Below are 25,820 nucleotides of genomic sequence, written 5' to 3'. Positions count from 1 at the left end.
TTTCCCATATTTTACCATTTAAAAAATAAATACATCAAGGGGTATACAGGCACAAAAAAGGCTCAGATTCCCACACCAAAAATATTAAAACCTATATTTTCATTGATTAGGAAGCCTAACAAGGGAACCAATAGATAGGAAAGAAATTAGATGATACTTGTTTTTATTGTATTTTACAGCTGATTATTGACCTGTTATCATTAGAGATGCTAACAGAAAGCTAACACAAGAGGAAGGTTAACTTTTTTTAGAACACTTATTTCAGGCTCAGTAATTGTGATTAATTGTAATTGGACTTTAGTAATTGAGAACGTAATTGTAATTGACATTCTGAAAAGAATTGTAAATTAATTGTAATGAGAAAAAATTCTCTAGTCACTAGAATCGTGATTGAATTGTAATTGAACATTTAAACATTTAAAAAAGTAATTGTAACTTAAAAATGTAATTGACCCCAATCCTGGATAAAAGCATCTGCTAAAGGAAATTGTAATTGTATAATTATGTACAACAATAAAAGTAAAGTAATGTCTCACGTATACATGAAAGAGGCACAGCTTCAGCTACCTTCCATCCAAACACTATTCTTTTAAATTCCAGCGGTCTATGTGTAAGTGTTTGTCTCTGCAGACATGTTTGAGAGTTTACTGGGCCGTATTACATGCAGAGGAGTGAGAGGTGAGGATAAATTGGTGAAGAAGGAGGGGAAGGCAGTGAAGGGTTGAAGGGGGATGATGAAATGAGGTGATATGGCCCTTATCTTGCCTAAGGTGCACGCTGCTCTTCATGCATGTGTTGTACGGAGAAGAAACAAGGTTCTACCGTAGGCTCATTCTAATTGGCTCGGTAGAACACATCCTCCCCACTGTAACACACACACACACACACACACACACACACACTAACTACACACACTGACACACATACACAAAAACGCTGGTGACGGAAGCACTTTTGTCTCCTGCAGCTCCGTCAGTGGCCCCTCAGTCCATCAGGGTGTCACCCGTGTCTCCCTCCTCCCTGCAAGTGGCGTGGGACACACCTCCCCTGGAGACCCAGAATGGACTCATCCAAGGATACAAGGTGACACACAGCCCTGCATGGGCGAGCATACTAAGAGGTGTTGAGGTGTTCCACATGAGAGGCTTTGTTACACAGTTAAAATATGAGAGAGGCTCCCAGCACAGCACAGCACAGCAGGTCTGCCTGTGTTTAAAAGAGCGCCTCATGTCATGGAGGGGTCCTGCTCCGCTGCACCGTTAAGTGTCCTACAAACACAGGAGAGACGGACGGAGAATTAGGTTAGAGGAATAATTCAACTATCCTTTAATGGTTTCAATATCAGTCCTCTGCCCGTCTGCCCTCCTCAACTCCCCCGTACCACCCCCACTCTTAGTACTTCAAACACAAGGTTATCTGTCCTGCTTTAGACACATTGATTTCTGCCAACGTAAAGGCAGGAATGGAGAAGAAAGACGGGTGTGTAATATTTGCAGAGTGAAGGAATGAGACGAGTGAGCTCTCCCTGTAGAATCCTGATTAGAGGAGAAAATTGAGGGAATATGTTTAAAGTAGCCCCGAGATGGACGGGTGGGGGTGGTGGGGTGGAGGGGGGGTGAGGCAGGGAGGAAGGAGATTAAGATGAGAGAAAGAGAGCAAAGAAGAAATGTTTAATGAATTTATAGGTTATGGCGTATGTTAACACTCCCACTCTGTTAGGTGAGTAACACACACCGCCTCCAGTGCTGAAGGGAAACTTCATTCCCAGTATTTTCCGACAGGTGAGGTTTGGATTAGCCCTGAGGGCTTCTTTCAACACACTCAACATGATTGCTGAGGTGTAACAAATAATGGCCGGTTATGCTGCAACATTACCACAAACATTAAGGCAGATTAAGAGAATCTTGGCAGCAACGACAACACAAATGCACAAATGAGTCATTTGTGTGTGTTTTTTTTTGCTCTACCTCCTCACATTTATGTCCTGATATTTCTCAAATAATCCTCCACATCCATCCTGCTGTTTAAAAATGGGTTGGTCATTTTAACAAAACAAACCAGCCTTAAAGTGATGAAGCGTCTTATTCTTGTTACGTCCTGTTTTTCCAAGAAGACAATTCTGAATAGACTTTATACTTAGAAAATTAGTTTTGGGTTCCTGATATTATCAAATAAAATCATGGTCCTGTGCTTGCGTCAAAACAGATTTACCAAACAAGAGTGGATTACAAAGTGACCCATGCTTTTTTAAAAACATGTGTCTGCAGTCTATTTTCTAAAGGGAAATAAATCAAGGTGAAGCACTCTTCCTTAAGCAGAGGACGATACACTTTGATTTCAGATTGAGTATAGATATGGATGAGCTCCTTATACAGAAAGCTTGTGTGGGGATAGACATGGCATTATGCTGCCCTCAAGTGCTACTCCACGGCCCATCTTCCAACAATGCTTAAAGATTGACAGGACGCTCAATGTTTAGACCACGTGTTGGTAACTCACAGGCAGGCCTCGTTCAGGCCAAAGTAAACGCAAAAAATGTACAAAACTGCAGAAAAATACAACAGACAACAAAATTACACAAAATGAAAGATTTACAGACAAAATGTGCAAAACAAAAAAAAAATACCCATAACAACATAGAACAGTACACAAAACAACCACAAAATAAAACAAAAAAACACAAAACGGCAACATTATCACACAAAATGACCACAAGAACCTGTATTAAAGTTAATATTGATCGTTATTTGAATGCTGACATGAATGTTGATATTGTGATCCTGGGATCAGACAAACACATTTTGGGCTCTCACTGTCATAACGGTTGTCCACCTCTGGTTAGACACTGACGGTGATAAAGCATAGTGGATGTTTTAAAGTCTGATCTGAAGTGTATGTGCAGAATGTGTAGAACAATGGCATTGAATCCATACCACCAATACTGGGATTATGTAGGACACAACAACTAATGACATGACAATATGTAAATGAAGGGGTGCTCAGATATGGGTTTTTAGGCCTGATCATTGATATGTAAACAGTGAAAGTGGTACCTGTTAATGCAGTTTATTGCTTACTGATCACATGACAGGATGTCATAGATCACACGTGTCAAACTCAAGTCCCGGGGGCCAAATCTGGACCTTTAGATCATCCATTTGGCCCACAGGAAAAGAGAAGTGTGAGTCATTGTGTAAATTACAAATTCAATTGTAGATATCGCAGCCCCTTCATAAACAAAACCAATGAAATTTTACAATATGTGCTGAGCTCACACTTTTACCTTGCTTAAATCACATGACGACACTCAATTCTGAGTTTTTCCAAAAGTCCTGCAATAATTCTCAAATTATTCCACAGAATTTACCCAAATTTTGTAAAAATCAAGGAAATTCAAGTTAATTTAAGTTTAAGTTACTTAAAGCTGATATCCGGAGTTTCTGAGAAACGTCTCGATGTCCCGCCCTAAACCGCTCCATTTCCTCCCCCTGCCTCTGCCAATCTACCAGAAGCCACACCTCTACTTTTCTGCATGCGCATCGCGGAACATAACAAGGTCGCATCAGGTCTCATTGATATAGGTTTATGGGTCAGGTAAGAGCCAAAATCATATTTACCTGTTTTCTGTCTTGTTTCCGTGCACAGTTCCGCATTCACTTTGATTGACAGTCAAAGCCTATTGGCTGGGCGCACTCAGCAGTCGTTTCCATTTGTATAGGGGTCTATAGGACGAAGGAGGGACTTATATACATTAATGTATATGAATGACCACCCGCAGTAGACCATAGTAAATGACTCGTTATGTATTTTTATGAATTTGAAAAGAATCATACATGAGCATAGATTTCTCAGAAACTCCTGTTATCAGCTTTAAGTTATTGCTTGGATATTGTTGGTGCCTTACATACCTTTACTATCGACATCATTTGTACATGGTAGTGCAAAGTATGAAACTTTTTTCACACCCTAAATCAGCGTCCCAAAGTGGTCCGCATTCTGCCCCCGAGCTAAAATGAGTTTGACAACCCTGTCATAGATAATAAGGTATCTTGAAATTCCAACTTTTCTTTATTTGCAGACAAACTGTGCGATCACAAACTTGAAACACCCTGTTCTTAGTCTTTTACAAAACAATTTCATTCTAAAAATCATCAATGCATAAAGTATTTCTTTATGATTTAAAATGTACAGGTATACGTTCTACTACTGTTGGACTTGCTCCGTAACGAAAAGCTGAAGCGTGTGCGCTATGAACAGACTGTCAATTCAAACTACAGTTTGTATGGTTTGAGGGAAGTTAAAAGACGGACTGAAGTAATTAAATCTAGTGCGACTAACAACAGCCAACATGGTGTGGCCTGAGGCATTTAATGCCACAAACAGGCTAAAGATAAAGCAGAGCCAGTAGATTTGTTAAACACAGTTTTAAATCCATTTCAGTCCTGCTTATGAAACACCTGTACTATAACTACATCATAATAACATAGGGATTTTTATGAGGATTCCAATCCATCTGTTTATACGGTTATCAACCAGCCACCTTGTTGTGATGATAAGGTTTTTAACCCTTCATGTCACCGCTGCATGTCAGCTGTCAAATCTCTCATATAACCAAGTTGCCTGTCAGCCTCTCCCATTATATGCATCATGATGATCCCTCGCTGCTCACTGACTACTGAATAACACTCAGAAAACTGCAGGTAATGGGTCCGTCTGAGGGGGGGAAAGAACATCAATGTGGATTGATTAGAAATGTAATAAGTGAGGGACTTTTACCTGTATCAGGTACGTGTGGAAGCAGGAGAGCTTTTAAGAGAACGTTCACACTAAGAATATATGGTTGTTGAGTATAGGCTTGGCTATTTTTGACTCTGCAGTGGAGTGACAACCTGTCTGGGATGGTTCTGCTTAGCACAGGGAAACTGAGTCAGGTTAGGCTCATTTTAATGACAATACCATACATTATGTATTCTTTGGACAGCGGTATGATATAAATGATATATATCACAAAGTCTGCTACAATTCGATTTCAGACTGTTTTAGTTCAGTGGTTGATTTAAGACAATAATAACATATACTTTGAATACAATCAGTTACATTGCACCTAAAGCTAGAAAAAAACACCAAGCAAATTCAGATGTTTTGACAATTTTTTTGCAGAAATGTTTCAGACGTTTAAATAAAATATTTTTTTTTCATCAAAATGAAAAACACCTGTGCTGTGTTGGTCAATGTTTGAGTTTCCCTCTATTTTACTCAATTTTTGCTTAACAAATCTATATATTGATCCAGATTGATGGATTGTTCCACCCCTGATATTCAATGCACTAAATCTTCATTTGGTCATTTCACCTGTCATTGTTTTATCGGTCCCGTTACAGATTTGATTTGTAGATTCAATATTTCTGACTTTTTTTAGAATAGAATATGCCTTTATTGATCCCCAGAGGGGAAATTCACTTTTGCAGCAACACAATGCAAGAGCAGACAGTAGAAACAAAAAAAAACTTAGATAATAGTGCAAAATGTAGAACTGTAGGTCAGTCATAATTTTACTGAGTAATTGAAAAAATGTGTGATTGTAACAATGATTCATCTGCACCCTTAAACAGATACATCTTACACAGTTATTGTTGTTACCTAGTAAGCATGGGTTAGTTGATGTGGAAAGTAGCAGTGTTAATGACGATGCTTCTAAACAAATTGAGTCTGGCTACCATCCCTGATGGTTGGTTGATTGGTCTGTTTTCTCAAAGGTCAGGTTGCAGATTTTCTAAATGACTGCCGTTTTGTAAAACCAATGACATCATTAGGTAGTGATTCTCCACACACTGTAAGCTACGGGCTGTGAAGTCTCAATTGTCATGTTAATATCTCATAATGGGTGCAATTATCAGGTCACCTTTGTTCATTTCACCTTATGAAGATCAACCTGAGAAGCCCATACGTCTCCATTAGTGATCAATATTAGATCAGTTAATTGTCCCATCAGTGTGTATTGATTCATTTCACTGTGTGCAAACTAAAGGCAGAGATTCTCTTCATACTGCAAAGTATCTCACACACAAGTGATCTAATGCAGTTATTGGGTATGTTCATGGGTTATAGTCCAGTATTAAGGAAAAGCTAAGAAAAAAGGATCAAACAGAATCATATCTCATATTGTGACCCATAGTTCAGGTTGGACAATTCCTCAGTAGCTCAGGGTGACTGGTGTCACAAAACTGTTGAACATATTTAGATACTATGGCTGTGTTCCAAATCACATACTAACTACTTACTATACACTACTTACTCAACGAGTATATACTGTCCACTATATACTATTAGTGTGGTTAGGAGAATTAGGATGATGAGTGTTCCCACTGAAGTATACTTCCAAGTTTCCCAAGATGCATTTTGAACCTACAATGACTAAAAGAGGAAGCACACTGAGGCTAAATATTTAATATAATATCAATATATTTTGATTTGCCACCTTTGAAAGTTCTGAAAACATATCAACATGTGGTCATATGATCCATAAAACTCTCGGAAACATTTCGGAGACCCGCCATTGTGCTATTGACAAAACTTCTGTTTAACAGTAACATGAAAAAATCACTATATAATGGTTTTGCTACAGTAGTATACATTTCTTTAGCCTCTTTCAGAGGGACTAAGTTGAAAAAGTTCTTTCCTCCCTCCCTTGTTATTCCACATTTCACAAAAAGTCAGCTCCAACCAGGCGAGTTTGGTTGTTCTCGCCAGGTGAGAACGGAAGTTCCGCCTCCTGACAATCCTGGCTCCTCCTACTCTATAAGAATGTGAGCTCCTCCCAATCCTCAAACTACCTCACAGTTAAAACAAACACTGCAGTTTAATATAGAGTATACATTATACTTTATTGTCATATACAATAAAACTACATACATGCAATGTGTTCTCTGCATTTACTTAATCTTTTCATACTATCTAATGTGGACGCACTACATACTCATTTTGACGTCAGACTTAGTATGAGTAGTACATTAGTATGCATTCAAACACAGCTTATAAATACCAAGCTCAGGTATTGACCACCTAAAGATGAGACTGTAAAAGTGTGATGTGTCATTGTTCAGGAGCCAACATGAATACTTTGATATTGACCAAACAACAGGTTTTAGTGGAAAATCAATATTATGTAGGCTATTGTAAAAAAGTTATGTTTTTTTCGAGAGCCCGACCCCTAATTAATCTGGGAGATATCAGCCATCACCAATTAATCGTCATCGGTCAATAGCCAAGCCAATTAATTGGTCCGGCTATAATATGCAATTGATGTATTTACTTTTTTGCTGCATGGAAATTGTGCGGCTCTGTGCTGCCCTTTCTGTTTTATGAGCTGCCACTTGACTCAGCAGTAATGATTACAGTGGTAACACTGGGAGAAGTCATTGTTTACAGTTACATTTAGCCTTCTTTTTTTTTTTTAATTAATCCATGTTTACTGTTGGGAATTTTACATTGTATTCTGGAAATACAATTTGCACAAGTTTGCCTTTTGTTATTTAACAGTGGCTTTACAGTCTTTATGTTGACACTGTTACTAATTAAATATTAATAAAGTCTTATTTTAATCTAGTAGTGTTTTGCTTTTTTGTCTTGTATTGTATTTTGGGTATCATAATAATTGTGTACATGTAGAGTCTATATCCTGTGCAGGCGTGGGGTCAATTACAATTGTAATTGCATAATTGACCATTTTAAAAAAAATCTGTTGCTATCGTAATCGTAATTAAATTATAATTGCGTTCAGATAATTGACTGTAGTTGTAATTGCCATGAAAATTCTATAAAATTGTGAATTATAATTTAACCCAAAACTGTTGAACCATGTTGCAGCTCTATGTACAGTTCTACAAATGTGTAGTTAACAATTATTAAAATATGTTTTATATAAACTTTCATACATTTCACCATTAGAAAAAAAAAAAAGTTAATCGAGGGGTATACTGACAGAAAAAAGGGGACGCCCCCACCAAATATATAAAAACCTGTATTTTCATTGATTAGGACGCCTAACAAGAAAATAAATGAGATGATATATTTGTTTTTAATGTATTTTACAGCTGACCCGTTATCATAAGAGATGCTAACAGAAAGCTAGAAGTAGAAGAGGAAGAAGGTTATCTTTTATCAGGTTATTTATTTCAGGCTCAGTAATTGTGATTAATTGTAATTGAAATTTAGTAATTGAGAACGTAATTGTAATTGACTTTGTGAGAATAAAAAATTGTAATTTATTTGTAATTTGGAAAAAATGCTGGTCACTGTAATCGTAATTGATAAAAAATAAATAAATAAATACATTTTGTATTCCGAATTCTCCCAGGGATTAATTACATTTTTGATTATTGTGGGCTGGGTATCACTTCCCTTCACCACATGCAGGACTATGTGAGTCCCAGAGGGAGAAGCCTTGGTTAAGAGAGAGCCTGGAAAGCCCTGCATTTTTACCCTTGAAATATCAAAACGCCAAGCACCACTTAAGCAAGAGTGCTTTGTTTCTGATTGCTTTAGTGCACGTTACACACAGAACTGACCCATGAATTGATCAGGGGAGGCTGCAGGCAGAGCGATGCACGTATAGGGAAAGTTTTTTTCTGGCAGCTTTTCCTCAGATTTTTATCATTTTGACTGACAGATTATTTCCTGCTGCAAAACTGTTCACAGTATTCAAAGAGGAACATCACTACATCATCAATCAGGCATCATGTACTGTATGTGTTTAAAGGGATTTTAAAGGAGAGCTTTTCCATTTTGATTTTGGCAAATGTACGTTGTTTTTTAATGCAAAACTAAAGTCTGATATTTACTTCTCCAACCAATCAGTGATATCTGCTGCCAGAAATTACACCTACTTTTCCCCTCAGTCTATTGTCAACACAGACACAAATCACATTCCAACCAGCCAAAAAAAAAAACAAACCCAAATGAAAACAGCTTGTTTATTTGAAGCCACCAGGAGACAAATTAATTCCTGAAGCTGGCAGAAATGAAGAGAGGGAGATGAAAACATAATCAGAAGTAACAGAGCCAGCTTTTCTGACAGTGTGTGTCTCCTGGGTTTCAGATTCACTACTGGGAGAAGGACAAACAAAACCAGAGTGAAAAGGTGAAAATGATTTTTGTGCCAGACACCCGCGTCGTCCTCACTAACTTAACCAGCTACACACCCTACATGGTCACCCTCACTGCCTTTAACACGGCTGGGGATGGACCACCCAGCGACCCCCGTGGAGCCCGCACCCAGCAGTCCGGTACGAAGCGGTGACACTTTAGTTCCCTGAAATCACATATTGTGAATATATATCCCTGTACATTTACCTTTGTATGTATGTTTCTGCAGCTCCCAGCCAGCCAAGCTTCCTGTCCTTCTCTGAGGTGACAGGAGAAAGTCTCAACGTGTCGTGGGGAGCTCCGCTGACCCCTAACGGACAGCTCGAGGGCTACAGGGTCATGTACCAGCCAACCGCACCAGTTCAAGGTGCAAATGACACCACTGCACATGCTCACGTATGCACACCGTGATTGTCATGCTCACATTTCCTGGACGTGTCCTACAGGTGTGAGTAAAGTGGTGACCGTGGATGTTAAAGGCAGCTGGCAGCGTTGGCTTAAGGTCCGAGACCTGATCAAAGGCACGACGTACACTTTCAGTGTCCAGGCCCTCACGGTCAGCTATGGACCTCCTCTACAGGCTAACATCACCTCTCAGCCTGTCAAAGGTATGATCAATCCTCAATGTTCAAATACAAAGTGCCAAATGTGCCTTTATGGCATCGTATAATGCAGGGATTCTCAACTGGTCTCACCCTGCGACCAAATTTTGCCATCATCATTAAATCGCAACATTAAATTTAATCTTATTAATCCATATGGTCTTTTTTTTAAAACATCAATCTATATATTTGCCTGTGCAACAAGCATTTCACAACATGCCTGTCAAAAGAAGCTTCTTTCAAAATAAAAGACAAGTCCAACCAGATGTCCGCGACCCACCCAGTACAGGTTCGTGACCCACTTTTGGGTCCCGACCCACCAGTTGAGAATAGATGCTATAGTGCCTAGGTTCCCAAAGCGGGGTACGGGTACCCCAAAGTAGGGGTGTCAAACTGATTTTAGTTCAGACCAGTTTGAGCTTAAATGGGCCACAGATTTTAGGTGAAAAAAGAGCAAATTCAACATTAATGTTCCCTGGTTTGCTCTTCCACGTGTAAATGATGATATCGAATGTGAGTATATCAGTCCCTGCAGGATCTTCACTTACATTTCCCTGATATTGAGAATTTTGTGGAATATTTTGAGAAAGATTTGCCAGATTTTGGAAAAATTGAGAGTTCTTTCACCAGTTTGAGATTAAAAATTACTGCCGTTACGTCATTTAAGAACTGGAAAACTGAGCTCTGCAAATATTGTGGATTTTAATTTATTTTTTGTATTTTGAGGGGCTGAGATATCTACAACTGAATTTCATGTTTTTTTTGTCAAGCTTTTTTTTTACTTTTTAGAGTGGGCCGAATTTGACGCTCTAAAGGGCCGTATTTGGCCCCGGACCATGAGTTTGACACACCTCCCAGGGGTATGCATATTGTAATGGGGGTACGAGAAAAATTGTGTGACAACATTGTAAACTCAAATATAAATAGAGCAGCAGTCAGGAGCCTCCATGCATTGCCACAAATGACACATTGGCCTCTGTGAGACTGCCCCCTAGTGGTGAAACATGCTGTAAAGTCTTCGATGCTCTTCGCCACCATGTACTTGTGTGAAAGTGGATTTTCAGCTTTGACAAACATGAAAACAAAATACAGAACGAGTGTTTGCCTGGAGAAAGATTTAAGTCTCAGACTCTCTCAAACATTGCAGATTGGTGTTCATCCTCTCAACCTCAGCCTTCTCACTGAAGTGGTTGGGAGTTGTATTTCACAGTTTCAGGGTGATGAGTGTATGTATGTAAGTGCTACTGCTATACGTTCAATCAAATGGTGTTTTCCAAAATAAAAGACATTGTTTACCACTGAAAATACCAGAAGGCTAAAAAATTAAATACATCAAGTCATAATTCTGCTTACAGATTATTATCCTTTTTTTTTTATTATGTATTAATCTTCTACAGGATAGGTAAAATTCAGGGACAAGATTCACTGTAGGGATACAATGTATTGTATATGACATTACATTATTATGTTTTTTTAAGTGTGCAGGAGTAGGGGGTTAAATGTCTAAAGGGTTACGGCCTAGGCAGAGTTTACGGAAGGTGGGTGGGGGCATTGCCCCCCCAGTGGTCAAAAGTTTTCATTACATTTTTCCCAAATTCATTTGAAAAAATACAATTCTCTATATAATGTACATACAATACAATTATTTTAAATGCCATAAAACACAGTGACTGTATAAAATACATATGAATTAATTTGTTCTTTTAGGAAGTCGCTCGAGTCGACTATTGTCTTCTTCTGTTGCACAATTCTTCTTCACAATGTAAATGGTGAAGCAACACTGTGCCCAGCAGTTCATGTATGGTACTGCAGCAAAAAATTAGGCCACCGGCCTAATTTTATTATGAATTTACAACATTAAATGAATGTAAACTTTATTAATTATGTTACTAATCAGTTTGGCGTGATACTCCAGACGGTCTATATATGTAATTCTATTTTTTCTTTTGAACCCCCCCCTGGGTACGGGACTGTGGAAAGTTTGGGAATCATTGCTGTAGTGCATTGTTCTTCATCTTGCGGATTCATAAATCATTTGGTTTCTTAGCACTAAAGCTGCTCCACAGTTAAAGTGTGCTTGCTTCCCTGTGATGATGCTACAGGCTCCCCTGGTTCCCCGATGGAGACGTCCATCTCTAAGACGTCGGCTGCCCTCACCATCCACTGGTCAGAGGGAGATCTGGGTGCAGCCCCTGCGACCGGATACGTTATTGAAGCTCGTCCTTCAGGTGAGCTCCAAAAGAAGCTTAGCACACACACACACACACACACACACACATACACACACACACAGACCTTCTTTCTCTCAGTCATTGTGCTCTTTTTCATCATGAGTAATAATTTCCTTCATTAATCAAGAGAGAGCTTAAGCACTAATACCTGCAGGAAAAAAAGCAGAGATTGCTTTGGCTTCATTAGGACCTGCTGTGCCAATCAAGTCAGGCTTCATTTTCTAATAAAGACTACCAGAGGTGTAATGCATTAAAGGAGTGGTGGTGGAGTATTGTTTTAGGAATCTGGTTTAATTTTAACTTTAATTATATACTTCTTACAGAATCAGAAATCTTTAGTAATCTTGTGCTGCTTTCTAACACAAATTTCCTGGTTTGCTGCTAATTATCTGGTGTCTCATCCACCTGCCAATCAAACGTGCCTGGATCTCCGTCTGCAGATGAGGGCGTGTGGGATTCCTTCATCCGACTCCTCCCGCCCAGCAGCAGGTCTGTCTCAGTGCCACTGGAGCGTCTCAGGTCAGGGATCAGCTACGAGTTCAGGGTCATCGCGGTCAATCGCTACGGTTACGGCCAGCCGAGCACACCCTCTGCTGCGCTGGCTGGTGAGCACACACACACAAACACACACACACACACACACACACACACTGCAGGAGGTGATTGTAATGAATGCAGTCACCTTCTCTGACAGGGGTCTGATGGACAGCTGCTGGATTCAGGGTGTGGGGGTGGGATTGTTTGCTGAGCCTGCCATCTAAAGGCAGCACGAGGCAACTGCAACTGGAACATCAGCATGGTTTTCTCAGTCGCTTTGGTGCTTTTCTCACTTTTATTACCATTAACATTTGCACAGCAGTCAGTGCATTTCTTAAAACAATTAGTGCAAACTGCAAAACCTGGTGGATAACCTGCAAAGGCACGTCACTTGTTCAAAATGGATAATCCATTCCTCAAAATCAAGCATTCATGTCAATGAAACTGCCAGTGTCATCAAAATGACAAGTCTTGACACCATGGTTTATGAACAAGGTAGTCAAATGGCTTTGTCATGTTTTATTATGACAGTTTATTCTCTGTGTTTTCCAATGAAAACAAAAATGTCAGAACTCAGACCGTGAAAGCGGGGCCTCACGATCCTTCTGACTTTTGGGTTTTAAACAGGAGGTGTCAGAAAAGTTACCACAGGGATAACTGGCTTGTGGCGGCTAAGCGTTCATAGCGACGTAGCTTTTTGATCCTTCGGTGTCGGCTCTTCCTATCATTGTGAAGCAGAATTCACCAAGCGTTGGATTGTTCACCCACTAATAGGGAACGTGAGCTGGGATTAGACCGTCGTGAGACAGGTTAGTTTCATCCTACTGATAATGTGTTATTGCAATTTAAATTACCTGAAAATGTTCAAGACAGCACTATACACTACTTATACAGCCATTTGAAAACTACAGTAAAGAAACACACTGCTGTAGTTAGGGTAGTAAGTGACATTTTTACTGTATATGCTCTTTGCAGTTCTACAGCATTGTGCAAAAGAAAAATACACTATAGTCACTTATTTAGAACAAACACAAGAAACACCCTTTTGATAGAGCTGTGCACAAATATGAACAATATACTGTAACAGTACATATTGTAACTGAACATAGGTAAATCATTCTGGCACATCCAGACGTTGCTGTCTGTCTGGCCACATATGAAATGAAGACGATTAGTTTTATTGGGAATGACTATTCAGCATCCATAAGTATAGTTCATTTTGACTGACATGTCATAAGCAAATGATAATGTTATAAAACAGCAGATAATTGTATGAAAGCGACTGATACACGTTTGTTCAGAGGAAGGATACATTGCTACTATGATGTGCACAAGTGACTTAATGTTGTGGAGGTTGAACTAATAGTTATGAGAATTTTCATTCTGATGTGAGAAAAGCACCAAAGTGACTGAGAAAAACTGTAAAAAACACCATTATTATTATTATTATTATTATTATGTTTTAACATCTTTACATTGTATTTATATGACGAATCTGTTCACACAAACACATTACAATATCATTATGTTTCCAAAGCTACAGTATATTGTTTAATGTTCACATTTTATTCCAAGCATGAAGTTCATACATCACCAACCTTATATACTGTACATATGACGTTGTTCTCCTTTCCCAAGGAAGCACACTTTCACTGACATTTTATGACTTTTTTTGTTTCAGGATTACTTCAACAAATTTTGACAACATTTTAAGCAAAGATACAGTAGATCTTTTGTCCTAGAAGATTTTATTAAATTTTGGGGCAGATCAGCATCAATTTACTGATTCTGCATCAGTTTGAAAAATCCCTATCCATCATCATTGGAGAAATTTCCCAAAATTCATATCTTGGTTCATAATTGACTGATTTTTATGTCGGTTTGGTTCCTCAATTAATCCACCAAGTTTTTTCCGGATTGGACCTGGATTTTGCATTTCTTCACTATTTCTCAAAAAAAAAAAAAGGGGATTTCCATATATTTGGACCTACTGTATCATTATTAATGGGGATCAGGGTTGGGGTCAATTTTAATTGTAATTGTGTAATTGATCATTAATTACAACTATGGCGTGACCATAATTGTAATTGAAATTTAAAAAATGTGTTGCTGTCGTAATCATACTGAAATTGTAATTGAGTTTAGATAATTTACTTCGTAATTGTATTTGCCATGAAAATTCTATAAAAAAAACGTCAATTATAATTTAACGCAAAACGGGAGAACCATGTTACAGTTCTATGTACAGTTCTACACAATATGTAGTTAATTATTAAATATTATTAAAATATCAAGCTTTCCCACATTTTACCATTTAAAATAGATAAATAAATTGAGGGGTACACTGACACAGAAAAGGCTCAGATGCCCACACTCAAAATATTAAACCTATATTTTACAATTTACAGCTGATTTAGGACCCGTTATTAACTTTTATTAGGTTATTTATTTCAGGCTCAGTAATTGTGATTAATTGTAAAAATGGATAAAAAAAATAATTGTAATTCAATTGTGTTTGTAAAAAATTAAGGTCACTGTAATCGTAATTTAGTTGTAGTTGAACATGGGTAATTCAAAATGTAATTGTAACTAAAGAATGTGCTTGATTAAAGTGTGATTGATCATTGAACCATGATCAGGGTCAGTGATCCACACAACTGCTGATATCTGACAAAGAGCAGATGTGGTGACATCAGTATAAAACACAGTGTGAGTGTGAATGCTGGTCTGTGTGCAGCACTGACAGACCGACCCTTCTATGAGGAGTGGTGGTTCCTGCTGGTCATCGCCTTGGTGGGACTCATCCTCATTCTGGTCCTGGTCTTCACGCTGCTGCTGCACGGACACAACAACAAGTACAAAGCCTGCGGCTCAGGTGCGTACAGGAACCCCCCACTCCCACCCCCATCCCCACCTAAGGCTGCACAATGAATCACATTTTCACTGGAATTTTAGGGGGGTTTTTTTAGATGGGGCGCTCGTTTTGAACGTGTCGACACGCTCCCATGAGTTGATTGACATAAGTACCTAATTCATTTTTATGAATGAATTAATCCAGCGGACACTCAAGCCAGAAAATGTTGATGTGAGAAAGAAAGAACATGTGAAATCTAAAGTAAAAGGGACACAGAGAGGAAAGGGAGAAACACGAGAGAGAAAGAAAGCCATGGTTTGTTTATTTATATTATTTCTTTGGTATGAGATTTGTTTTAAAGTCCAATTGTTAAGGGACAAAATAAATTTTCAGTTGCACTTTAAAAAAAAAAAGGAACTATTATGCAGTTTAGCATAGTTTATTGTAGAGCCAGAATTTAAATGTGTGGGCTTCTTCTTCATTTGTACTATTTCTTTATTTATTTCATTCAGGATTTATTTTTCATTAAATTGCATTGTTTTGCATAGTTTATCAAGGGATTCTTTTGACAATGAAAAATAGAAGAGAATAGTACAGTTCTTTTTTTTTAAAGAATTCTTTAAAAATATATTTTTCAGTCGTCATTTGTCTACATTGTCATTTTGTAAAATAAATTGTGAGAGAATTGTATCAGGAGTTGACTGAATCATTACAATCCAACTCTAAACTGTTTACATATTGTTTGTTAAAAAGTAGTTAAATGAAAACGCAGACGTTTTCCCTAAAATGATAAATAATCACGATTCAAATATTGATCTAAATAATGGTGCAGCCCTACCCCCACCCTGTGTCTGGTCCCCCCTGAATGTTTCAGCTATGATTGAAAACAGACACTGGGGGGATTTTTTTTCTGGCAGATGCATTAATGTTACTTTGATATCTTCACTGTTGATGTTCAGCCTTTATTCTAACATTACAGAGCACTGTGGGGTTTTTTTTAAGTTGTGTTGGTTCAGATGTCCATGAGCATTTTATAAGGTACGGTAAACTGCCTGCAGCGGTGCTGTTGCTGCTCGACTGAGGTGTGTAGGAGGCAGCTTTCACAACAAACACAACCCTGAGGCATACAACAACAATCTCCCAGCAGAACCACGTTAGCATCAGGTCAACACATAACAGCACGTGTTAAGTTGTGCTTGTGTAAGCTTTGTAACCGTTAATGGCAGTGGTGCCATAGTAGACCATCCTTCTTTCATCTTATTTTATTTTATGTCGTCTTCCTTTACAGATCAGGTGTGTAGTTGTGTAAAGGCAGGTGTACACTGTGCGATTTTTGCTCGTGCGACTATTTTTGGGATCGTGCGAGTCTCAGCTAGATCGTGTGTCGTGCATCGTGTAGTATACATGGGGTCACGAGAAGCGAGTAACACCTCACGACCAGCTCCCGATCAGCAGTCGCTCCTTGTGAGGGTATCTCACAGTTGAAGCAGTGCCACAGACCGACTTACCGTAAACGCTCACACTGCGCATGCGCGAACACCGTAGGACCACGTCGCCATCTTTTCTTTTTTAAAGCTCTTTTTGCTGAGATTTGCGAGTGTCTCTCCACTTCCGGGTTTTTCGTCTTCGTCAGTTTTAATGGCAACGCTTCAGTGTTCTTCTTCTTCTTCTTCTTCTAATTTGTACGTTGCATTTCCAGAAACAAGACCCCGACGTGTCATGTCTGAGCGTACAGTGTGAGCAGTCAGATCGTATCAGATTGTTGGTCCGTACAGTGTGAGAACATGAATCGTGAGCTGCGCACATTGGGGCTCTGCGTCTGAGTCGCACAGTTTGAGCTGGAGCTGAGTGCAACGATTGAAAAAATCACACAGTGTATGCCCGCCATAAGGCAGGTCCATTTACCACACACCTAAACACACCATGATTTAACGCCGCCACAGAGATAATTAACAAAGACTGTTCATTTTCCCCAAGAAAGAGCGATAATGTTTATTCGTACAAGATGTGCCATCGTTTTTATTCCTCTCACATGTTTCTTAAGCTTTCATTAAGAGCCAAGGACAACTTTTAGTGTCTGTCGATGTCCATGTGGCACATTGTGAACCTACATTTACTCCCAAGGAGAAACCATTAAAGTGACAATAAAGTACAACACAAGTAAAAGTCCTGTCGTTGGAGTTTTAACAGTTGGACTTTTGCACCTAAAGAATAAAAGGAATTAAGATGTATTTATTTTATTTATTTTATTTTTCAACAATTGTAACATTTTCTTTTTATATATTTACTATTTTAACCACTGATGTAAATGTTTTCTGTGGTTTCAAAGATGTGAGATGTTATTTTAGCAGTGAATGATAATCCCAGACATGTGTGCACACCTGGTGGTCTGTGAGTGCCCCCTAGCGGTTTATGAAGGGACTGAGTAGTGTTTAGTGGCCTAAAGGGATTTGTTTTATGAGTTAAAATATATCCCATAAAACTGGTACGAGAAATGTTGCTTTAGAGCCGCATTTGTTTGTATGTAAACAAGGCTTTAGAGTTACAGTTAAAAACAATCCATAGACAAACATGGACACATGAAATCACATCAGCCACAGTTAATAAAACCCAAAGTATTCACAGCCCGCAGAATGTTTTTTTTCACGTCATTTAACATCTCCTTAAATATAATCCATTAGATCAATTTATCTTTTTGCTGAAGCTGAAGCAGAAAGAAGAAGCTTTTATAAAATAGGTTTTTTTCAGTCTCTGTATACAGCAAATAAAAATAACATCTGATTAAAGAATATATTAAACTCAACCTCTTTGACATATCAATCAATGTTTTGAGATATGAAGGAAGGATGAAATGAATGTTTCTATTGATCGACAGATTTCTAAGTGGGTGAAGCAATAAAATTAGCATATTTGTCAACAATGTTCAAGGCCATCGAGACCTGCTGGTTATGAATTATTTCTCATTATATCTGAGGCTTCTGAGGAAACTTGATTTAAATGTGTCATTAATGTTGTGCAAAATGTGTCTCAAAATATCTTAAGAACAAACAAAACACAATGTTACCATCACTGGTTTACTGTGTATACGTGTTCTCTGTGTTTGAAAGCAGTACGTTAGGCATTTATGTTCTGATATAATTATATATGTCAGTCCACAGCAGGGTTGGGGTCAATTATAATTGTAATTGCATAATTGATCATTCATTTCCATTATGACATAATCATAATTTTTAATATTCCTTAAAAATTGTCAATTAAAATGTGACGCTAAACTGGGGAACCACAGTTCTATGTACAGTTCTACACATCTGTAGTTGTATTCAAATGTTTCATATCAAGCTTTCCCACATTTTTACATTTTGAAAATATCAAAACCTATATTTGTATTGATTAGGAAGCCTAATTCCAATAGATAGGAAAGAAATTAGATAATTATTTTTAGTGTGTTTTACAACTGATTTAGGACCCGTTATCATAAGAGATGCTAACAGAAAGCTAACACAAGAGGAAAGTTTACTTTTATTAGGTTATTTATTTCAGGTTCAGTAATAGCGATTAATTGTAATTTAATTTAACTTTAGTTATTGAAAACATAATTGTAATTGACTATTTGAGGTTAAGAAATAATTGTAATTGGAGAATTTGCTGGTAAATGTAATCGTAATTGAATTGAAATTAAACATGGGTAATTGAAAACATAATTGTAACTGAAAAATGTAATTAACCCCTGGTGCACAGCGTCTTCACTAATCAATCAGTGACTTTAATCAGAATTACACAAACACATTTATTGAAGAGCTCACTTTGTTGTCATTAAGACCTTTCTTTAACGTAATCTGAGATTATTAGGGGCAACATGTTGTTTCTTTCTTTCTTTCTTTCTTTCTTTCTTTCTTTCTTTCTTTCAGCCAGGTTGCCTCTGCTACAAAAAAAAGGGCCAATCCTCAAGGTCAATCTACCATATGTGCTACAGATTTGCAACTTTCAGCAAAATGTGGCCTCAATACCAAAGAAAATGTTGTACATTTAACCCTACTGCAAATGATGGTCACTGTTTTTTTTTTTTTTTTTAAATCAAACCTATATCTTCACACAATTTTTGCACATTTTACACCAAGCTTGTTAGATCTGATCTTCAGACTGTTCTACACAAATAATCCACACAGATTTTGGAAATATCAGAAATTAAGCCTATAGTGCATAAAACTGTTTGACCGTAAATAAGGTAAACATAGACTTGTAAATTATTACCAAATACATTTCCATGTTCATTAAAAAAATAAGATAATTATTAAGTCATTGTAAATGACTTTTATCTCAAAAACTGAATCTGATTTTCACTTTCATGCAAACAATTGGATTCAATGCAAAAACGGCCTTTTAAACATCACTTTTTTACTTATGGAGCCAATGAATCATTGTAAAAAAACAAGTTATTAACATATCCACTGTCAAGATTGTTTTAGTAACTGTTTAATATCTGCCTTTATACGCTAACAGCTGCTGTCCCTGACCGCTCCAGGCTTTTGTGTGTATGCGTGTGTATGTGTGCGAGTGCTTGTGCATGTGTGCGAAAGATGCCACAGTAACCTTGGCACAACCTCTGTTTAGTGGTGTGGTGGTGGGAGGGGTCTGTACGCCAGCATAAACACACAAACATGAACAACAATAAGAACAGAGCAGGAGTCACTGAGTGGCGGCAAATTGGGCTTTTGGGTTTTTTCCTGGTGCCGAGCTGCGATTTAAATGAAAGCATTTTTCTCCCAATTTCAAAGATGACATTGTCTCCCTTTTGTGTTTCAGTATTTATGATAGCTGCGTGATGAATGATTAGGCTGCTCTGTTGTTACTGCCTGACTGCCAAATTATGCAGATAAATGTGTGATGAATCCACAATAAATAAGGAGGAAATAGCTCATAAACAATGCAGCATGCAAAATAGCTTGAGGGAATCAGTGTAACCCAGAGGGCTGACCCGCCTCATTCTGAAAGCATTTATGTGAACCTGGTGCATCTGTTTTATTTCCCTCCTGCAGGGAAGCACGTCTCCACTGCTGAGGAGACGGTAACACTGGACAATGGAGGTTTCACAGCTCTGGAGCTCAACAGCAGGACACTTATCAACACCAAAAACACTTTTTTGAAAAAGAACGGAACCAGGTGAGAAATAAAATGTACAGTATCTGCATGTGAAACCTTGGATGGGATACTAAACCTAAACCTCTGTATCTACACCAGGTCTCCTCCTCGGCCCAGTCCAGGAGTGCTTCACTACTCTGATGAAGACATCTGCAACAACTACAATGGAGCTGTTCTCACTGAGAGCACCACGCTCACTGAGAAACCCACTGAGGTCTCTGAATCTGAGGTATCACTTCCTACCTGTCCGTCATTCTGAGAAAATCTCTGCAATACTGACACAAGTAAATCAAGCCAGTGCTTTTAGGTTATTCTGGTCCCTATACAGTAGAGACCCTATAGCACTCTGTCATGAAACAAGATGGTCAGGGTGTTCTGGAGTCTTTGCTCAGCTGACATCCTGGGAAGGCCAATGTATAGACATCTGATCCATTTCTCACACCCATTCCAGCCCAGTCTCAAAATGTTTTTGACCATCTCATGAAATGGACTTTGATTAATTTTCCATGCATGGCAGCTCATTTTCTTCATATCTTACCTGCTGCAGGGCAAAATATTTATTCGTGCTGCATGACGTGTTTTGTTCATGTAAGACTTGCAAAGAAATGCATTTGAATGGGAGTTATCACCTTAACCATAACCCTAACCTTAGATGAAGTGCTATATTAAAGGAGCATAGGGCAGGATTTGTGAAAAAATAAACATTTATTTTAAGACTTTTACCACAAATGGATGATGAAGTGTTCAAAACCAAAGAGAATGAGCCCACACACATACTGTATCTTCCTATTACCTTGAACATACTGTGTGATGCATTCTGGGCCCCGAATTTTCCGTGTAGTCATCCAGACGTAAGTTAACATGACACTAAATGTGCGTCCTTGATGCACTCACATGGGGCATCTGATATCACTCCTGAGACACACACTCCTCCACACACAACAGGTTAAACAAGAAGGCTGAATAACTGACGGGAACTTAAACTTCCGACTAAGAACTGGCCACAACACTGAAAACGAACCAACGCGTTACACCTCCGCCTGTCAAACGCGGACTGATAAAGGCTCATAATCACTGATCTACCACCCATGTGTACAGACTACACCTCCATACCCATATAAATGATGCCCTCATCAAATTTCACCAAAAACTAGAGTGCGCACACACATTGGGCTCCCAAGTCCAAACACACTTCTTACTTACCACTTATGCACATGTACAACCTGCAAACAATGCTATTACACCTCTGACCACAGTTCACAAGCATACCTGTCAAGTTTTGGATTTGAAAATAAGGGAAATTTTCTTGCGCCCACTACGAGCGATCGCACCCACCCAACCAAGCTACAGTATCTAAGACTGTCATTTAATAGAGAAAGTAAATGTGATTCTGCTCCTGCTTAAACCTACATCCTTAACAGTTGAGTATTACACTGTGATGACTGCTTTATGTATTAAATAATGTTAATAACTGAAAAAGGATGTAGTTGTAGCTAAATGGTGAGAAATTATTTTGTAAGCATTGGAAACTTTGAATCTGACAGATTACCAATGTCTTGTGGGGTTCCTCAGGGCTTTGTTCTTGGACCCCTTCTGTTTTGCCTTTATATGTTTCCTTTAGGACAAATTCTACAGAACTGTAAAGTTGATTATCTGAGCTACGCATACGACACACAACTACAGTATATCTATCACTGAACCCAGTGATTTACAGTTTTTAGTGCTGATTTTAATGTTCTAAATGTTTTTTGTTGCACTTTTCAATCATGTAAAGCAGATTGAATTGCCTTGTGTATGAAATCTGCTATACAAATAAATTTGCCTTGCCTTATTTTTCCCTCTTCTGTTTGCGTGTGTCCAGTTAACAGACAGCGACTATGAGGACGAGCAGCCAAAGCATTCCTTCGTCAACCACTACATGAGTGACCCCACCTACTACAACTCCTGGAAGCGACAGCCCAAAGGCCTCAAAGGTATCGGAGGGTCCTTCGGTTACGAGGAATGCGCCACAGCAGACTCCGAGCCGTACTACCAGACCGTGGTCACCCAGCACAGCACGGGTGGCACATACACACCCACGGGACAACCTGCACATACACCTGTTAACGCCAACACCAACCCACCAGGGTCACGCACCCCCGTCACAGGATTCTCGTCGTTTGTTTGACTGTAGAGACAGAACCTGCACAAAGTTATACACACACACACACACACACACACGTGCACAAAATGAAGGCAAGGAGGGAACCGGTGTGTGTTTGGACTGAAGGAAAGCCACGGTGGGGGATGGAGAGTCGCTGAGTGGACAACGCGAGGGACAGACTGCTGTCCAAACAGCCCCAAAGATCCTCACATATGCTTGTCCATATTTTTCTTCCCTTGTATACAAAGGCCCCAACGTTGACAAGTGTGTGTTGCTCCTGTGTCATTGTTCTTGCACACACAGTTGTTACTGTTCATGTTTCCCACACACAGAGATGATATAGAATATTCACAGCAACTCCAAAGACTCTCTGACAGAGCGCCCATGTTGAGCTGGTGGATCCTGAACGTGACGCACAAACCCTCTCCCCTGATTTCTGTGTTTTACACATAAGTGCACAAATACACAGACATTGTGATCCCCCCATCCTTCCATCTTCCAAACAAACTTTAAGATTGAGGAGAGTTATAATAGGCAGCGAAGAGGGGCGACTTTTGTTGACAGCCTGGTGGATCTACAGACACAGAGCTGTCAGCTTTCAAAAGCCTCCTCACAAAGGAAAACAAAATAATTCAATCAATACCTGGAGTTTGTGAACTTGAAAAGGACTGAGAGTGAGCGTGGGTTCGTCAGCACTTACAGCGTCCTCACAAAGTGTCGACTGAAGAATTTTATTTGTGATGTTTGAGTTTGAATATTTGAAAACTGTGTTTTCTTCATTGTCTACTGCCAGTCCCTCTCATCCCACAGCCAAACTGCTTGCACTGAACCACACGCACACACCTATTTCATCTTTTTTGTTTGCAGTCTGAAGGTGACGTCTGTGTTTTTAAGCACGAATGTGAAACAGCTCATTTGATTATCCTGCTCCTCAGTGGGAAGTCACTGCTAAACAAAATGTGCCATCGAGTGTGTGTGTGTGTTTGTATTTTTAGGATGAAGTTTGTACAGCGAAGCTCTTTTTACTTGTGTACTGTTGTATGTAATTTGGCCACTTTGTGTTATCCATGTGAAAAAGAAAAGGAGCGCAGGAGAAAGTGCAGAACGGGGACCACGGGATGTTCCAGGCTTCTGCTTTGATGTGTGCGATCATACCTTTAAGACCCACAACCTTCACCTCCAGGAGATGTGCCACACTGTGTACTTCTCTTAGAGTGCTGACAAAAACCCTGCGTAAGGTTTTCGTTCTTTTGAATTTAGGGGTCCCCACCTATCAGTCACACATTATCACACTTGTTTCAAGCCCCAAAATGTGTGTGAATAAATGGAAATTGTTTAATTGTGTGCTTTAGTGGTTTGTTGTAGCTTTTGAACACTGACAATCAAACACATAAATGCTGAGTTACAATAATTTTTTTTTTTTATGTTTGTTTAAAGTGTAACTAGGTTTTTGCTGACCTGCTACTTAGGGGAAAATTCTATTTTAAAAAGCCTTTATTATGGACGTTGCTCCTGGAGCAGTTAAGACACCTGAACTGTGCTCAACACCTACAAACACACTCACACACAATCCCGACCTGACGCTCACCCACGCGCGCACACAACCCTACAGACATTACTGCATGCACGGGTAAACAGGCCCTGATCTCCAATCTAATCCATGTCCACGGTCATACACTGACACAGTTTCACTCTCTGTACGCGTTTCTTTCTGGTGTTGGGCGACAGTCCAGGGCAGAACATTGGGTAGATGAATGAGCTGAAGGTTTTGGGTGTGCGGGCTGAACAGGAGTAAAAGGTGCAGCCGTCCTGGTCCATGTGTCTCAGGATGTAGAAGGATGATGATGGTGCGGCTGAGGAAACTATAGTAACACCAACTATTTCTACTGTCCCCAAAGTAGGGTACTCAAATTGTCACTGGGGGTACGTGAATACAAATTAAAAACAATGTGACAACATTGAAAACTAGAATATAAAGAGAGCAGCAGTCAGGAGCCTCCATGCATTGCCACAAATCACACATTGGCTTCTGTAAGACTATCCTCTCGTGGTGACGGAGAAACAATCTCATCAAAAAAGCGCAAATATGATGAGAACAACATTGTTTTTTGCTAGTCAAACGTAATGTCAAGACTTTGATGCTCTTTGCCACAATGTGCTTGTGTAAAAGTGGATTTTCAGCTTTGACAAACATGAAAACAAAAGACTTTGATGATTTAAGACTCAGACTCTCTCAAATTCAGCAAACATCTGTTCATCCTCTCAACCTCACGCTTCTCATTAAAGTTATAATGAGTTGTATTTCACACTTTCAGGGTGGTTAATAAAAATGTTTGGTAGATGTCCTTCACAAAAAAAAAGATTGTTTCTCACTGAAAATTCCAGTATTATTGATTATGATCATGTGGACATGTGCTTGTCAATGCCTGATCTCGTCTGAAGTTAAGCAGGACTGGTCCTGGTTAGTACTGAGAATTCCAGGTGGTTGTCTGTCATTGTGTCCTTTGGCAAGACACATCACCCACATTGCCAATGTAGGAATGTAGTGGGTGTTGGTGGTGGTCAGAGGGGCCGATGGCACACTGTCAGTCTGCCCCAGAGCAGCTGTGGCTACAATAGTAGCTTACCACCACTGTGTGTGGAGTGAAAGAATAATGCACATCAATGTGCATTTGAGTGTCTATAAGAAGTACTATATAAAATCAATCCATTATTATTATTATTATCTAATAAATAAATCAAGTACTAATTCTGAATAACCTGTTTTATTGATTATTGTTCTTTTTTCACTATATATTATTCCTCAACATGATTGGTAACATTCAGAGACAAATTTCACTGTAGAGCTACAATGTATATGACAGTGTTTCTCGGATGGGGGTACGTGATGGCACTACAGGGGGTACGTGAGAGAGAAAGAGTGATAATTAACAAATGAAAACATTAAAATGTTTATTTTCAGTTAAACTTGGTTATCATAATAATGATAATGGAAATGATTTTGATTGGAACATGAACTGAAAATACAAGTCAGTCTTGGTCCCACACCAGGCAGGAGACCAGAAATTATTAAAACTATAGAAATAATTCTATTCAGGAGGCACTGCTTTGTGCTCACATGCTCAATATAATGCGAATTATAGACAATTTTAAAAGACAAAACAAAAACG

General features: G+C 38.9%; 1 protein-coding gene across 4 annotated transcripts in view; it reads left to right on the top strand.

The window, feature by feature from the left end:
• Positions 1–22,737, top strand: part of sdk1b (sidekick cell adhesion molecule 1b) — a 410,315-nt gene extending 387,578 nt beyond the window's left edge. For 3 of the 4 annotated variants that reach the window (XM_028444442.1, XM_028444426.1, XM_028444451.1), the window contains 10 exons: positions 968–1,083; positions 9,098–9,284; positions 9,374–9,511; positions 9,591–9,752; positions 11,849–11,974; positions 12,418–12,582; positions 15,252–15,389; positions 20,405–20,528; positions 20,607–20,736; positions 22,369–22,737. In XM_028444442.1, the coding sequence (XP_028300243.1) occupies positions 968–1,083; positions 9,098–9,284; positions 9,374–9,511; positions 9,591–9,752; positions 11,849–11,974; positions 12,418–12,582; positions 15,252–15,389; positions 20,405–20,528; positions 20,607–20,736; positions 22,369–22,674 (1,592 nt within the window). In that variant the 3' untranslated portion in view covers positions 22,675–22,737. The remainder of the gene's footprint in view (positions 1–967; positions 1,084–9,097; positions 9,285–9,373; positions 9,512–9,590; positions 9,753–11,848; positions 11,975–12,417; positions 12,583–15,251; positions 15,390–20,404; positions 20,529–20,606; positions 20,737–22,368) is intronic. The other variant, XM_028444434.1, reaches the window with a different exon arrangement.
• The last annotated feature ends 3,083 nt before the right edge of the window (positions 22,738–25,820 follow it).

This window comes from Gouania willdenowi, chromosome 1 (assembly GCF_900634775.1).
Source record: "Gouania willdenowi chromosome 1, fGouWil2.1, whole genome shotgun sequence".
Taxonomy (NCBI): Eukaryota; Metazoa; Chordata; class Actinopteri; order Blenniiformes; family Gobiesocidae; genus Gouania; species Gouania willdenowi.
The sequence above is the reverse complement of the archived record's forward strand: the minus strand, read 5'-3'. Positions and strand labels throughout refer to the sequence as shown.